This window comes from Somniosus microcephalus, chromosome 6 (genome assembly GCF_052327205.1).
Source record: "Somniosus microcephalus isolate GS21.2 chromosome 6, FLI_Smic_1.0, whole genome shotgun sequence".
Classification (NCBI taxonomy): Eukaryota; Metazoa; Chordata; class Chondrichthyes; order Squaliformes; family Somniosidae; genus Somniosus; species Somniosus microcephalus.
Window position 1 is genome coordinate 236,154,063 of NC_140992.1, and position 14,536 is coordinate 236,168,598.

Sequence of the window (14,536 nt, forward strand, 5' to 3'; positions counted from 1 at the left end):
CTGTAAAATTAGATTGAATGTGAATTAGTGTCAATCAAGTTTCTAGTAGAATTGAACACAAAACTTCCCTTAATTTGGCACTAAACCAGCAGTCTCAGAGACCACAGTGTGGTTGATGTGATAAATGGAAAATTTCACACTGCCACAGAAGCGCTAGCTTTGCTGTGGCTTGTGATGTTCACTCTGGATCTGATGATGCTTTGCTTAATCAAGAATGCTTGATAGTAAAACTGCAAAATTGAAAAGCATTCCATTCCTCACCTTGAGTACAAAACTCATTGGGGGAGAAATTGGGTGAGTAGCGCCACTGTTGGCGCCTAAAGAGGCAGTCAGTGGCTGTAGCGCCACTGGCTGCGTCTCCCGCGATATTCAGTAGGGGCGCTAATGGTGGCGTTAGGCTTTTGCGCTGCGCCGCCACCGATGACGTCATCGGTGTGCGCAGTGCCCCGTTCGCGATATTTGGTAGCGAACGCCGCAGTTGCGCCACTCGCTACCCGCGCCCGGTTCACGGGGCCTTACTGTGCCGGCAGCGGTGCAAGTTAAGGTGGAGGTGTGGGGCGGCCGCTTTTTCGGCGGCCGCCTGCCAGCACCTCCGTCCCCGGCCTCCTAACGCCCCCCCCCCCCCCCCGCGGCATTGCCGGCTGTTTCCCGAGAGCCTGGCACTTCTCCTTGGTGCTGGGCCCATTTGCCGGCACTCGTGAGCGGGGATCGCGCTGTTGCAGGCACCCCCCCCTTAACAGTGGGAGGAAGGCCTGCAGTACCGCAGCACGCTGCGGCACGTTGCGCTGCGATAATCAGTTTCAGCGCCCTAAGAGGGACGTGGAGCACCTTGAGCCTCGCCCCGTGTCCCTCGAGCGGCACTGAAACTGAATTTCTGGCGATCGGAATTACTCCGATCGCTGCGCTAAATCCTGCACTCAGGCGACTTTTGCGCCACTTTGGCGCCCCAACCCAATTTCTAGGCCACTATGCCATAGGATCATAGAATGATGCAGCACAGAAGGAGGCCACTCGGCCCATCATGCCTGTGCCGGCTCTTTGGTAGAGCTATCCAATTAGTCCCGCTCCCCTGCTTTGGTTAATTTAGTACTTCTTAATTGTAAATTCCTATCAACTATTTTTTTTTTCACTCAGGTTATCCAAGTTGCAAAGCTTACAGCCCAAAGTTAACAAAGGTTTACTCTGCAATGTACCTTATGTGGCTACTATGGAGTTTTCTGGATTTTTCAGGAGATTAAATAAATAAATTGATCTACAATTGGGGTTTCATTCAGCTTTAAAGCAGGTTAAATATAAATTATACTGCTTAAGAAATAAGAGCATGGCCTAGAAATTGAGTGGGCTTTGCGCCCATTTTGCGGCGCTAGAGGTCATTGCGCTGGACTTACAGGCGGTTCAGAAATTCCCTGGGGCCCTACCATCGGCGGTAGACCGGTTGTGCTGCGCCGGCACCGATGACGTCATCGGTGTGCGCAGCGTCCCGGTTGCCGTGGTGACGGGCCCCAGCGCCGAAATTGAGTTGCGGCCGCCTCGCCCGTGGCAGCCGCAACTAAGACTCTGGCAACCGAGTCTTACAGGAGTTTGCGCCGGCGCATTAAGGTCGCGCGGCGGCCGGCCGCTTTCCCGCCGGCCGCCTGCCCGCACCTCCCTCCCCGGACTCCTCCACCCCCCCCCCCCCGCGGAACAGATGCTTCTGGGCTGCGAGCCCGGCACTTCCCCAAGGTGCCGGGCTCATTTTTGTGAAGATTTTACCGGCCAGCGGGCGGGTGCAGGCAGCTCCTCCTTAACTGAAGGAGGAGGCCTGCACTTCCCGAGCCTGCCGCACCGCATCGGGCGCCGCAGCGCCGGAATAGCGCCGCAATGCGGCAGGTAGCGCCCATTTTCAGGCGCAAACACCCTTCAGTAGCGCCGGCAGCCGTTTGGGCGCGGCGCTACTGAATTTTTGGCGCGCGCAGGGGGACGTAGCGCCGGCGCTAACTTTCCGGCGCTAAAGCCCTGGCGCAGCGCCAACTGAATTTCTAGGCCCATGAGTGCATTTTAATTATACTTCATTTCCAATAACAAAAAGTACCTTGGCACCCCATTTCAGTCAGTAATGCAAGTCACTTTTGATTTAGTTAGAAAATATTTCTGCTCTCTAATAGAAAAGAAAATGCAGAAAATATAATTGTTAATGAGAAACAAATCCCATTTTATCAAATAAGGCAAGTCAAACATACATTTGTGTCTGATGAATGCCAAATATATTTCAGCATTTTTTGATTCTTTCTGATGAGGATTTAGTTTTCACAAGACTACAAATACAGATGAGGAAGGCCATTTGGTTCTTCATGTTTCATCCATTTGAAAGACCACTCAACGTAGCATCCAATTGTTAAATGATTCCCAGGTTTTTGTCTCACCTACTCCACTTGTCCACATTGGAATGCATCTGCCATTAATCTGTCCACTTATTTTGTCCAATTGTTTTTGACTTAAGCAGCTCCATCAGAATCAACTGCCTCTTCTATTTTAGTGTCATCTGCAAATTTGACTTCTTTGCATTGAATTTCTGAATCCAAGTCATGATGGAAATTAGAAACTGTATTGATCCTTGAGGAACCCCATCTTGACATAACTACTTTAAAAAGTGCCTGTTAAAAAGTATCCATTTCCAAGATTTCACCTGAATTTACCACAGCTGTGAGCTCAATTTATAGCCTTTTGCATGGAACTTTGTTAGATGCCTTTTGGAAATCGAGATACACCAAGTTGTAGGTTTACCATAGTCCAGTTGGCATGTCATTTCCTTTAAAAAGCCAAGGAGGTTGGTCAAACAGGACCTTGCCCCTATGAATCCATGTTGACTGCTGTTTACTAGGTTATTTTAAAGATAACCCTAAATTTTACTCCAGGTTACCAATACCATTGTTTTGCACTGTATTAAAGTAAGATTAATGGGTCAGTAGTTGCCTGTGACTGCTTTTTTGTCCTTTTTGAAAATAAGTACCACGTTATCCTGTTTCCAATTGACTGGTATCATTTAACCTCTAAGTTTCTTGTTTTTGCAGGTCCGTGTGATGAGGTTTGCAGTTCCTATATTAATCTTCATTTACCTTTACCATGAGGTAAGATTTATTCCAGTAAAGTATATACTGTACCTGAGAAAGCAGAAACATTTAGTCCATCCATGTCGAGTTTTCAGCTGTTTTTAATTTAAGACTATACTAAAAATGGATTTTCAGAATCAGTTGGAGTCTTCAGATGATGTGCCATCCTTAGGAAACTAAAATCTTATTGTTCCTTCCTTCTGTCCATTTATGCTAGTTTACTATCTTGATGCACGAAATTAGGTGGTATAGTTAACACTAAGGAAGGCTGCGACAAAATGCAAGAAGACGTTAACAAACAGACAAACAGCAGAATGGGCATGTAAATGGCAAATGAACTTCAATATAGATAAGTGTGATGTGTGCATTTTGGTATGAGGAATAAGGAGGCCACCTACTCCTTGGGAAAAGAGTCTAAATGGGGTAGAGGCACAAAGGAATCATGGGGTACAGATTCACAAATCATTAAAAGTAGCAATGCCGGTTAACAAAGCCGTAAAATTGAAAACAAAGCACTGAAGTTCATTTCTAGAGGAATAGAATTCAAAAGCAGAGAAGTTATGTTAAACATATACAGAACCTCGGTTAGACCAAACTTGGAGTACTGTGCAGTTCTGGTCTCCATATTACGAAAAGTATACAGAAGCACTGTAGAAGGTGCAAAAAAGATTTACAAGGATAATACCAGAACTGAGAGGGCACAACTATCAGGAAAGACTGAATAGGTTCAGGTTCTTTGCTGTAGAAAAGTCCGAGCGGTGACCTGATAGAGATCTTTAAAATTATGAAGAGGTTCAATAGGGTAGATGTAGCAAAGATGTTTCCACTTGTGGGGCAGTCCAAAAGTAGGGGCCATGAATATAAGATAGTCACTAATAAATCCAATAAGGAATTCAGGAGAAACTTCTTTACTCAGAGTGGTGAAAATGTGGAACTCGCTACCACATGGAGTGGTTGAGGTGAATAGCATTGATGCATTTAAGGGGAAGCTAGATAAGTATATGAGGGAGAAAGGAATAGAAGAATATGTTGATAGGGTGAGAAGAAGTAAATAGTGGGAGGAGGCTCATGTGGAGCATAAACACCGGCATAGACTGGTTGGGCGAATGGCCTGTTTCTGTGCTGTAAATTTCATGAAATTCTGTAGTGTAAGGGTGCATTTGTTAGCTTCAATTTTTTTATGATAACTATGTTAACACCCTAATGCACTGTTGTCATGCAGACCTGGAACTATGTTGATGTGGACAAAGCACAAACAACAGCAATAACAACTTGCATTTATATAGTCCTTTTAACATAGAAAAAAGTCTCAATGCACTTCACAGAAGTGTAATCAGGCAAAAATCGACACCTAGCAAAGAAGGTTTTGGGAGGGGTGTCTAAAAGTTTGGTCAAAGAGGGGGGTTTTAAGAATGAGCTTAGCAAAGAGGTTAAAAAGACAATTTGGAAGGCACACAGGAAATATGAAATGAAAAGATGGAAGAATATAAAAAGAAATAATAAAGTATTCTACAGGCACATAAGTAACACATTGAGATTTAAGATAGGGATTGAGAAAGTGCAGTAAAGATTTACAAAATGTTACCAGAATTAAGAGGATGCAACTATCGGGAAAGATTGAGTAGGCTGGGGCTTTTTTGTCTGGAAAAGAGGAGACCTGATAGACATCTTTAAAAATTATGAAAGGGTTCGATAGTGAATGTGGAGAAACTGTTTCCACTTGTGGGTGAGTTCAGAACAAGGGGCCATAAATATAAGATAGTCACTAACCAATCAAATAAAGAATTTAGGGGGAAAGTCTCTACACAGAGAGTGGTGAGAATGTGAAACTCGCTGTCACATGCAGTGGTTGCAGTAGAAAGCATTGTTGCATTTTAAGGGGAGGTTTGATGCATACATGAGGGAGAATGGAATAGAGGGATACAAGGGCAAAGTGGAAGAGGTAATTGGAATGGTAGAGTGCTTGTGTGGAATATACACTCCAGCATAGACCAGTTGGACCGAATGGCTTGTTTCTTTGCTGTAGATTCTGTGTTGTTCTATGTAATTATCCCGACGGTTGGTAATGGCTTTCCATTGTCATCTATTATAAGCCCACAGACTTTCACAGCTACCTGGGTTATGCTTCCTCCCATCACACTTCCTGTAAACATTATCTCTTTCTTCAGATATCTCCATCGCTGTCATTTCTGCTCTATTGGCATCAGAGCTTCTAAAATGTCCCTTTTTCTTCACCAGATGTCTTCCCTCAATAGTGGTTAGCCTCAGCACGTATGCTCTCCCCTTCAACTAGCAATAATGAACACAAAATAACAACAGAAAATGCTGGAAAAACTCAGCAGGTCAGGCAACATCCGTGGAGAGAAATTTGAGTTGACGTTTCGGGTTGGACCCTTCTTCAAAACTGGAAAGAAAAGAAACTAGATCGGAGGCAGGGCTGCGATCGGATAAAAGAAGTAAAAGAGATTAGAAGCTAGACGAGATGGTAATAGGCTGGGATTAGGTGTAAAGTGTACTGGCAGGGCAAAAGATAGCTGCCAGGTGTGAGAGAGAAACAAAAGGAAAGGGGGGGGGGGGGGAAAAGGAGTGGAACAATTACAAGAGAAAATGAAATGGGGGCCGAGCTTATGATCTGAAATTGTTGAACTCGATATTGAGTCTGGAAGGCTGCAGACTGCCTAATCGGAAGATGAGGTGCTGTTCCTCGAGTTTACGTTGAGCTTCCATGGAACAATACAAGAGGCCAAGGACGGTGAGGTCCGAGTGGGAATGGAGCGGTGAATTAAAATGACAGGCGACCGGAAGCTCGGGGTCACCCTTACGGACTGAACGGAGGTGTTCCGCAAAGCGGTCACCCAATCTGCGTTTGGTCAGATTGGGTGACCGCTTTGCGGAACACCTCCGTTCAGTCCGTAAGGGTGACCCCGAGCTTCCGGTCGCCTGTCATTTTAATTCACCGCTCCATTCCCACTCGGACCTCACCGTCCTTGGCCTCTTGTATTGTTCCACGGAAGCTCAACGTAAACTCGAGGAACAGCACCTCATCTTCCGATTAGGCAGTCTGCAGCCTTCCAGACTCAATATCGAGTTCAACAATTTCAGATCATAAGCTCGGCCCCCATTTCATTTTCTCTTGTAATTGTTCCACTCCTTTCCCCCCCCCCCCCTTTCCTTTTGTTTCTCTCTCACACCTGGCAGCTATCTTTTGCCCTGCCAGTACACTTTACACCTAATCCCAGCCTATTACCATCTCGTCTAGCTTCTAATCTCTTTTACTTCTTTTATTCTTTTGTCCGATCGCAGCCCTGCCTCCGATCTAGTTTCTTTTCTTTCCAGTTTTGAAGAAGGGTCCAACCCGAAACGTCAACTCAAATTTCTCTCCACGGATGTTGCCTGACCTGCTGAGTTTTTCCAGCATTTTCTGTTGTTATTTCGGATTTCCAACATCTGCAGTATTTTGCTATCGTAATAATGAACACAACTCTGGTGGAGGGCTCTGCACCAGTTCTGGTGTTGGCCAGTTTTCTTTCTACTGATGGCAGACCCACTCTGTGTTTCCTGTTTCATTTCAGACCTTGTGCCCTTCCAGTCCCTTTCACCACCTATTTGCACATTCTAACCCACCAGCCTTGACATTCATTACTTCATCTGCCATTTCCATCACCTACAGCATCATTCCCTCCTTTTGTGTTTCACAACCACCACCCCAGTTTCCATCTCCCCTCCTTCTGGCATTTTCCCATGAAACCACAGGAGATTCAACACCTGCCCATTACCTTTTCCCATACCACTGGACAGTGCCCCAAACATTTCTTCCATGGGAGACAGCAATTTACATGTACTTCCTCCAATCGAGTATACTATGGGCCGGATATTCCGACCCCCACAGGTGCGTACGCACCCGTAGGGGCCTTGCAAGTGCCGGTTTCAGGCATGCGAAGCGCATGCACTAAAACCTGGCACTTCCGATCATCCACCTGCCCGGGAGAAGGGACTCTGCGGGTGGAGAGTTCCGGTTTCTGCACAACCTCCGCCCACTGAAAACCCTTAAAAACCTTACGCCTGGTAAAAGCATGTGTACAGCTTGCTTTTACCAGCATAAGAGTTTTTAAAAAAATTCCACTCATTTATAATTTAAAAATACTTTAAAAAAAGGTAAGTTTATTTTTAGCCCCGTAAAGAACTTTAATTATTTTTTTCAAAAAATTAAATTTTTGTTTAAAATATTTAATGTAATTTTAACAAATTTTAAATACGTGATTTAAAAAAAATGTATTTAAAGTTTTAGTGTGTTTTTTAAGTGATCCCCATTCATACTTTTGACAGATCCGTGCGTAGAGACCTGTCAAAAGTATGAAGGGGAATTCCCTTCTTTGATTGGTTCCCCATGGTCCACGTGATCCCAGGGACACTTGAGAACCGCCTGCGCCCCTGGGATACCTTGGCCTCTACGGACGCACACCAGAAGAAGCCCAAGAGCGGAAGTGTCGGGACCTATGGAGCCAGCAAGTAAGTGTGTAAATTTTTTCCGATCGGAGGCATCTGCCCGTAGGAAGCCTCCGATCGGAAAATCCGGACCTATATTTACTACTCACAGTATAGTTTGATCTATGTTGGGAAGACCAAATGCAGATTAAGTGACCACTTTACCAAGCGTATCCATGTGGCATTGACCTCCTTATGACGTACAGGAAACTTCGCGATATCCGGCACCGACGGGACCGAGCTGCTGCCGATCTATCAAAACTTCCGGATAGACCAGCGTTAATGTTGAAGGATACGGAGGTTTTCATCTCCGTATCTGACAACAAACACTGTTGCTTAGCAACAGCTTGTAAACACTCGGCCCGTACCTTGGAAGCGTCTCTGAAGCTGTTGCTAAGCTACAGAGACGCTTTCCAGAGCCTGACTGTTTAAAAAAAAAAAAAAAAGTGCTAGGAGAAGAAAAAAAACCTAACCAAAACGGCTGCTGATTTCTGCCATTAGATCGAGGTTTCCGGACATACAACCTCCGGATAAACCAAAGTTTCCTGTACCACTTTAACTTCTCCTATTTCCACTCTGATTTCTACACCTTTGGCTCCGACACTGTTCCAGCCAAGCCCAACAGTTTCAGGAGCAGCATCTCTTCCTTCTCCTGGGAACTCTGCAGCCCTCTGTGCTGAACATTTACATTAGTCATTTTAAGCCTTAGCTACAACCTAATTTTCTTTTCAGCAGTGGGTTCTGGGAGACTTTGTTGGGAGGGGAGGTGGGTTAAGGCTTTGATCGTGGACCCTTCAACAGAACACAGCTGCAGCATGGGGTTTTGCAGCCAGGTGTTGGCCTTTTTTTTTCTCTTTGGGACTAGCAGAACTGTTGTGTTTGTAGTGTTTCATTTCAGACCTTGTACCTTTCTCCCATGCTTTTCACCATCTGAGTTGAGTACACATTGTTTTGATCCATCTTTTCATTCACTCACTCATGATCTTTTATATCATTTAACAGGTTCCTATTAAATTATTTAAGGGCATTAGAATATCTGTTGTCTCTTCTTCCCCACTTCCTTGTTTCTCTCTTCTACATCTTACAAAGGGCTTGTTTATCTTTCACTTTCCAATTTTGATGAAGGGTACACACCTGAATTGTTAACTTTTATCTTTACAGATGCTGATAGACCTGCTGTCTATTTTCAGCATTTTCTGTTTATACTTAAGATCATAGAATCATAAAATCATGGAATGGTTACAGCACGGAAGGAGGCCATTCGGCCCGTCGAGCCCGTGCCAGCTCTCTACAAGAGCACTTCAGCTAGTCTCACTCTCCCGCCCTTTCCCCGTAGCTCTGCCAATTTTTTTCCTTCAGATACTTATCCAACTCCCTTTTGAAAGCCGTGATTGAATCTGCCTCCACCACCCTTTCAGGCATTGCATTCCAGATCCTAATCACTCGCTGAGTAAAACAGTTTTTCCTCATGTCGCCTTTGGTTCTTCTGCCAATCACCTTAAATCTGTGTCCTCTGGTTCTCGACCCTTCTGCCAATGGGAACAATTTCTCTCTATCTACTCTGTCCAGACCCCTTATGATTTTGAACACCTCTATCAAATCTCCTCTCAATCTTGTCTGCTCTAAGGAGAACAACCCCAGCTTCTCCAGTCTATCTAGCATTTGCAGTTTTTTTTTAAAAATGTGTTTGTCTCTTCCAATTTGGACTACTTGAATGTTACTCAAAATTATCTCTCAATGTATTCTCTTTATGGGAATTTTTTTGAGAAATGCACCAATTTTTACTTTTTAGTTTTCTTTTATTATTTTCAAATTCATTCTTTTAGTTGCATGGATAGTGTTACATGACTCATTCTAAAGCAATTCGCACATTGTATATTTCTTTAATGTTAGTGAGTTACTGTTTCAGCAAATTTCAAAGCTACGTCTCAGATAATGAATATGAAAATATTTGGAGGAATGAGGGCAAAAAATGCATTAAGTTCATTACAATCGAGCACTTGGAGCCTGTGAGGACATACCACAGGTTTCTGAATAGGATAATGAAAATATTTTGTAAATTATTTTTTTCTCACTTGCATTATGGAGGTCATTTTGCATACTGTACTTCAATCTGACATGTGGGGGCTGATTTTAACCCACTCTATCCAGCAGGAACAGGTCAGCCGCACAGTTGAAATTGCCTCCTTAAACTTATAGGCCTGTTCTCGCTCCGTTCCCATCCACCACCACCACCTTAAATGGGTTCTTTATTTAGAAAGCCGATATGCCTGCCAGACCCTGGCAAGGAGTATCATTAATCATGCAAATTGGGGTTCTATGATGTCATTAGGACCCTGCCCCGCTCAGTAAAACCCCTGTCTGGGCATAGGCCCGAAAAGATTAGTTTAATTATCTTTATGGGGCCTGCTACCTGGGCTTTCCCACCTCCGCCTTCCCTCCTATTACACCCTGCTGAAACCATGCCCCATATCTTACCTGAATACCAGCAGGTGGCCATCCAATCTTTATCTGTAGGCAGCCAGTCAGCTGCCTATTTACACTATTTCGAGTGGGCAGCTGACCGTCGGTATGTAAATGAGGCCTAAGAGTTAAAATAGTTCCAGCATCAAATCGATGCCATGAGGAGGGTTTGAAACATGCCCCGCCCCACCCCCCCCCATCCAAAACCCAGTTTAAAATCCCCCCTCCCGTGGTTTATCTATATCTGTTATTTCTCTGTCCTGTGAGGTATTCTGCATATATCAGTTCTCATCATATTTGCATCTTACTGTGGCAGAAAACCAATTTAAACGGGTAGAAGGCAGAAGACTACAGGTTATCATGAACTATAGCCTGTTGAGACATCCATGTCTGTGGTAAAAAATCACTTGAAGAGTATATTGCTTTCTCAGGTGGGCCTGCATTTTGACATTGGGCCAGAATTTGCAGTTGGTATGATTGCATACTCTCATACTGCCTTTGAAATGGACGGCAAGTTCAGGATTTCCCCAAGTGCATGCGCTAAATCCTGAACTTGCAATCTGTCAAGTTCCGACTTGACAGATGATCCGCACTGACATTGAAATCCTAATTGCTGGCACAGAGTTGGGCTAATTGCCCGACAACTGCCCAGCAATTACGTATGAAAATTTTATAGCTGGTGCAAATAGGCGCAGGGCCTGTTTGCACAGCGTAAGGGGATACCTCCTGACAAGATAATTAAGAAATTGCACTCCACTAATTAAAAAGGAAGGTCAAACAGTAATACGAAGTGGTGAAAATAGTTTTCCAATTTGTACATGGAAAACGATAAATTATTTGCTTAGACAACTCTAAAATGCATATTATGGAAGATCGAGCATAGTTCCCAGAGACGATAGGAATTCCAATGTCTATAAGAAAGCCGCACTTCGGCCGCGAGTTTGCCGACCGAGGTGGGTCCGGGGCGGCCGGGGTCGGTGTCGCAGTCCCACCCAGCCCACTGCCTACTGCAGCCCGCACTCTCCAAGTGATTTTACGTTAACACAGCTTGTTAAGCCCGCCCTGCGAGATTTCCAGCCAATTAATAGGAAGCGGGTCTGATGATGCCAGTTTCCTTAAAGGGGCCATGTCCAAGTTGATTTTGACAGTTCTGCTGTCAGTGTTCTATAGCATTGAAGTGCTGCAAACACTGACGAGCACTGCACAGAGGTGCACGGCTGCACCCAGGCTCTCCCATGACCTCCTCCATATGCTTATGAAGGGAGTCACAGCACGCAGGGAGGCTCTTTTCCCTTTCCATGGGTGGAAGAGACCTCCCCAGGAGATCAACACAGCCTGGTTGCGCATTGCACAGGAGGGCAGAAGCAGGGATGTCGTCAGGAGGACCAGGCTGCAGTGGCACAAACCTTTCAATGATCTGAGCAGATCATGAAACGTTATGCCAAGCCACACTCGACCTCATCCTGCTGTGCCACTCATCACATCCACATCACTCTGCTTTCCCTTCCCTACGCCTGCATATCTTTACTCACAACTTACCTTGCACCTCCACCCATCCCTCTCTATCTACCTCGCTTGCACTTCCCCATCTCACTAGCCACCCCTCACACTCACCCTCAACCTACTGAAAGCATACCAACTAACAACACACAAGGGTAGGCACTTGGGTGTTTTAGCCAATGTTCATGTGAAGTTTCTGTTGATGTGCTGTCAAACATTGAAATCTATATTTTCAACACTGAGCTCGATTTTCATTGAGCCGGGGAGTCAGGCTTGGTGGCGTGCGGGGTGTTAAAATTGCAAAAACTGGCGGGCGGGACCCCCCCCACCGCCTGGTTCCTGACTCCGAGCAATTTTAACTCGGGCGTGTCTGATGGTCCCGACTCCGTCCCGCATCCAACAGGCGGGACTGGTCTTTAATGCCCTTAATTACCACTAAATGGCCTCTATAATCTTATTTTAACAGGCCCTTGCAACTTTAACCCTTTTCCCACGTAAAACATACCTGGTGGGAATCACGAATGTGAAACCTGGCGGGAGCACTATTGGATTGCTGACTATCAACTGCAGGTCAACCATTAAAGAGGAGATTTGATCAGCCATCATTTGCAGGTGGCAGGACTTAGTGGTCTCCGGTCTGGGGCAACTTTTACAAGGCTTAACCACACCTGTGGAAGGTTGGAGCCTCACGCCCATCTCCAGTGTGGCCTCCTGGGAAACCCCTCTCGCCACCTTCACTCAGCGCTTCCTCAACGCAGGCATATACCAGAAGCATGGGAGCCATTTATTTCCTTCCCATCTGGGCATTAGAGGAGCTCGAGCACTAGCCGCGGTAGCAGCAGAACCAGGAACAACAGCAGCACCAGCAGCAGCAGCAGGAGCGCCAGGCTGCTGCTCACCCACCTGAGGCTGCACAGGCCAGAAGGGGCCAGCGCCTGGAAGCCCGTCGGCGCAGGAGATACCCCCCAAACAGGGTCTACAGACGCAGGGTCACCTATCTCAACATGTCTGAGCAGCAGTGCCAAAGGCGGCTCCGACTTTTGCGAGAGGTAGTGACTGACATCTGCGCAATGCTACAGCAAGACCTGCTGCCAAAAGTCCAGGTGGACAAGCATTACCAGTGGCCGTCAAAGTCACCACCGCACTCAACTTTTTTGCCTCAAGCTCATTCCAGGGATCAGCAGCAGACAACAGCAGCATCTCCCAGGCGGCTGCACACACTTGCATCACGCAAGTAACCGATGCCCTCTTTGCCCTCGCGCACAATCACATCCATTTCACCATGGATCGAGCAAGTGTTACGGCGCGAGCGGTTGGATTAGCTCATCTGGCAGGTTTTCCAAGGGTGCAGGGCATCGTTGACTGCACACATGTGGCCCTTACAGCACCCCATCGCAATCCAGGTATTTTTGTCAACTGCAAGGGCTTCCACTCCCTCAGCGTTCAGCTGGTGTGTGACCACAAGGAGGAGATTTTGCATGTTTGCGCCATGTACCCTGGCAGTTGCCATGACGCCTTCATACTGCACCAGTCTAGTGTGCCTCCGCTATTCAGTCCGCCAGACCAACTTAACGGATAGCTACTTGGAGACAAGGGCTATCCCCTGAGGACATGGCTGATGACGCCGTTGAGGAGGCCAGCCAACGAAGCTGAGGAGTGCTAAAACTCCAGCCACATTTCCACCAGATCCATTATCGAATAAACCATCGGTTTGCTGAAGATGCACTTCAGATGCCTGGATAGATCAAGTGGAGCCCTACAGTACTCAGCAGCCAGGGTCTCCAGAATCGTCGTGGTTTGCTGTGCACTTCACAACATGGCACAGCGTCGTGGCTTGCAGATTCCTGAGGACCAAGTGGCTTCTCACATATCCTACTCAGATGAGGGGGAGGAGGAGGAGGGCAAAAACGAACATCCTGCAGCGGCCCATCAACCAGCGGCAGCATTACGCAAGAACATTGCTGCCCGGGATGCAAGGAACGCACTCATCCTGGCCAGATTTGCTTAGCCTAGTCAATCAAACACTTTTGCCTCGCAGCTTCTTACCTGAGCATCGACAATGGCCAAGACCTTGCGGATTCCTAGCTATTTGACCAGCATACTGACAATTGCAAGTAATCCTAAGCCCTCAATGTGAAAGTCCCATTCGCGAAATGACACACGCCACAACTACAGCAGTAGCCATCAGATTTTTTATTAACATTATTAACCTGATGGCTTTTTCTAACAATACATCAAATTTCACCCAAGTGACTACCCTTGTGCTTTATCTTCCTCTTACACGTGCTTCTACGTAGTGGTTCCCCTGTGGCTTCAGCAGATGTTGAGGCCCCTTGCTCACTTTCCTGCTGCTCCTGTCTCGACACCTTTGGTGGGCATCCTCTGGGGTGACGAGCCTGTGAGGGCTCGTCAACAGTCTGCTGCTCCTGCGGCTGTGCAGGGGTTGAGACGTCTATCTCACTTGGGTGTGGACTCCGGCGGGGCTCTGACCGAGGGCGCTGCAGTGGCATGGAAGTGTGAGCGCTTGGAGAGGAACCCCCACTTCCTTGAGGTCTGCCACCAACCTCGCTCTCATGGGTCAGGTCCCCCTCCGCGCCTGCAAGTGGCTGGAGAGCACCTTGCTGCACATCAGGGAGGCCATGGGGACCTGTATCTGCAATGGCAGTCCTACTCAGAAGGACTTCCATGAAGGTCTGGTTTCTCTGTTCAATAGATGCCCATTGCTCCTCGAGATGTCATTCTATTCTGAACAATGACCATGTTTTCCACACCCTGGCGACTAAGCTCCTCCATGGCCGTAGCCCTCCTCTCCTCTACTGTAGCCATCCTCTCTCAGCCTTACCACGGAGGTAGCAATCGTTTCCATGGAGGTAGCCATCCTTTCCTTGTTCATGCGTTCATGCACCAATGACTCCACAAAGGCTCTGCTCATGTTCGCTATGGACTCCTCCATTCGCTCCACACTCGCAGCGACCCTAAAGACAAAACCTGCCAGAGAC

At 46.6% G+C, this 14,536-nt stretch overlaps 1 protein-coding gene across 1 annotated transcript in view; it reads left to right on the forward strand.

Moving 5' to 3' along the window:
• The window catches only part of dpy19l3 (dpy-19 like C-mannosyltransferase 3), a 115,626-nt gene that overhangs the window by 68,711 nt on the left and 32,379 nt on the right, over positions 1 to 14,536 (forward strand). Inside the window, exon 16 of the mRNA XM_085991568.1 lies at positions 3,051 to 3,107. Within this exon, the coding sequence (XP_085847694.1) occupies positions 3,051 to 3,107 (57 nt within the window). The remainder of the gene's footprint in view (positions 1 to 3,050; positions 3,108 to 14,536) is intronic.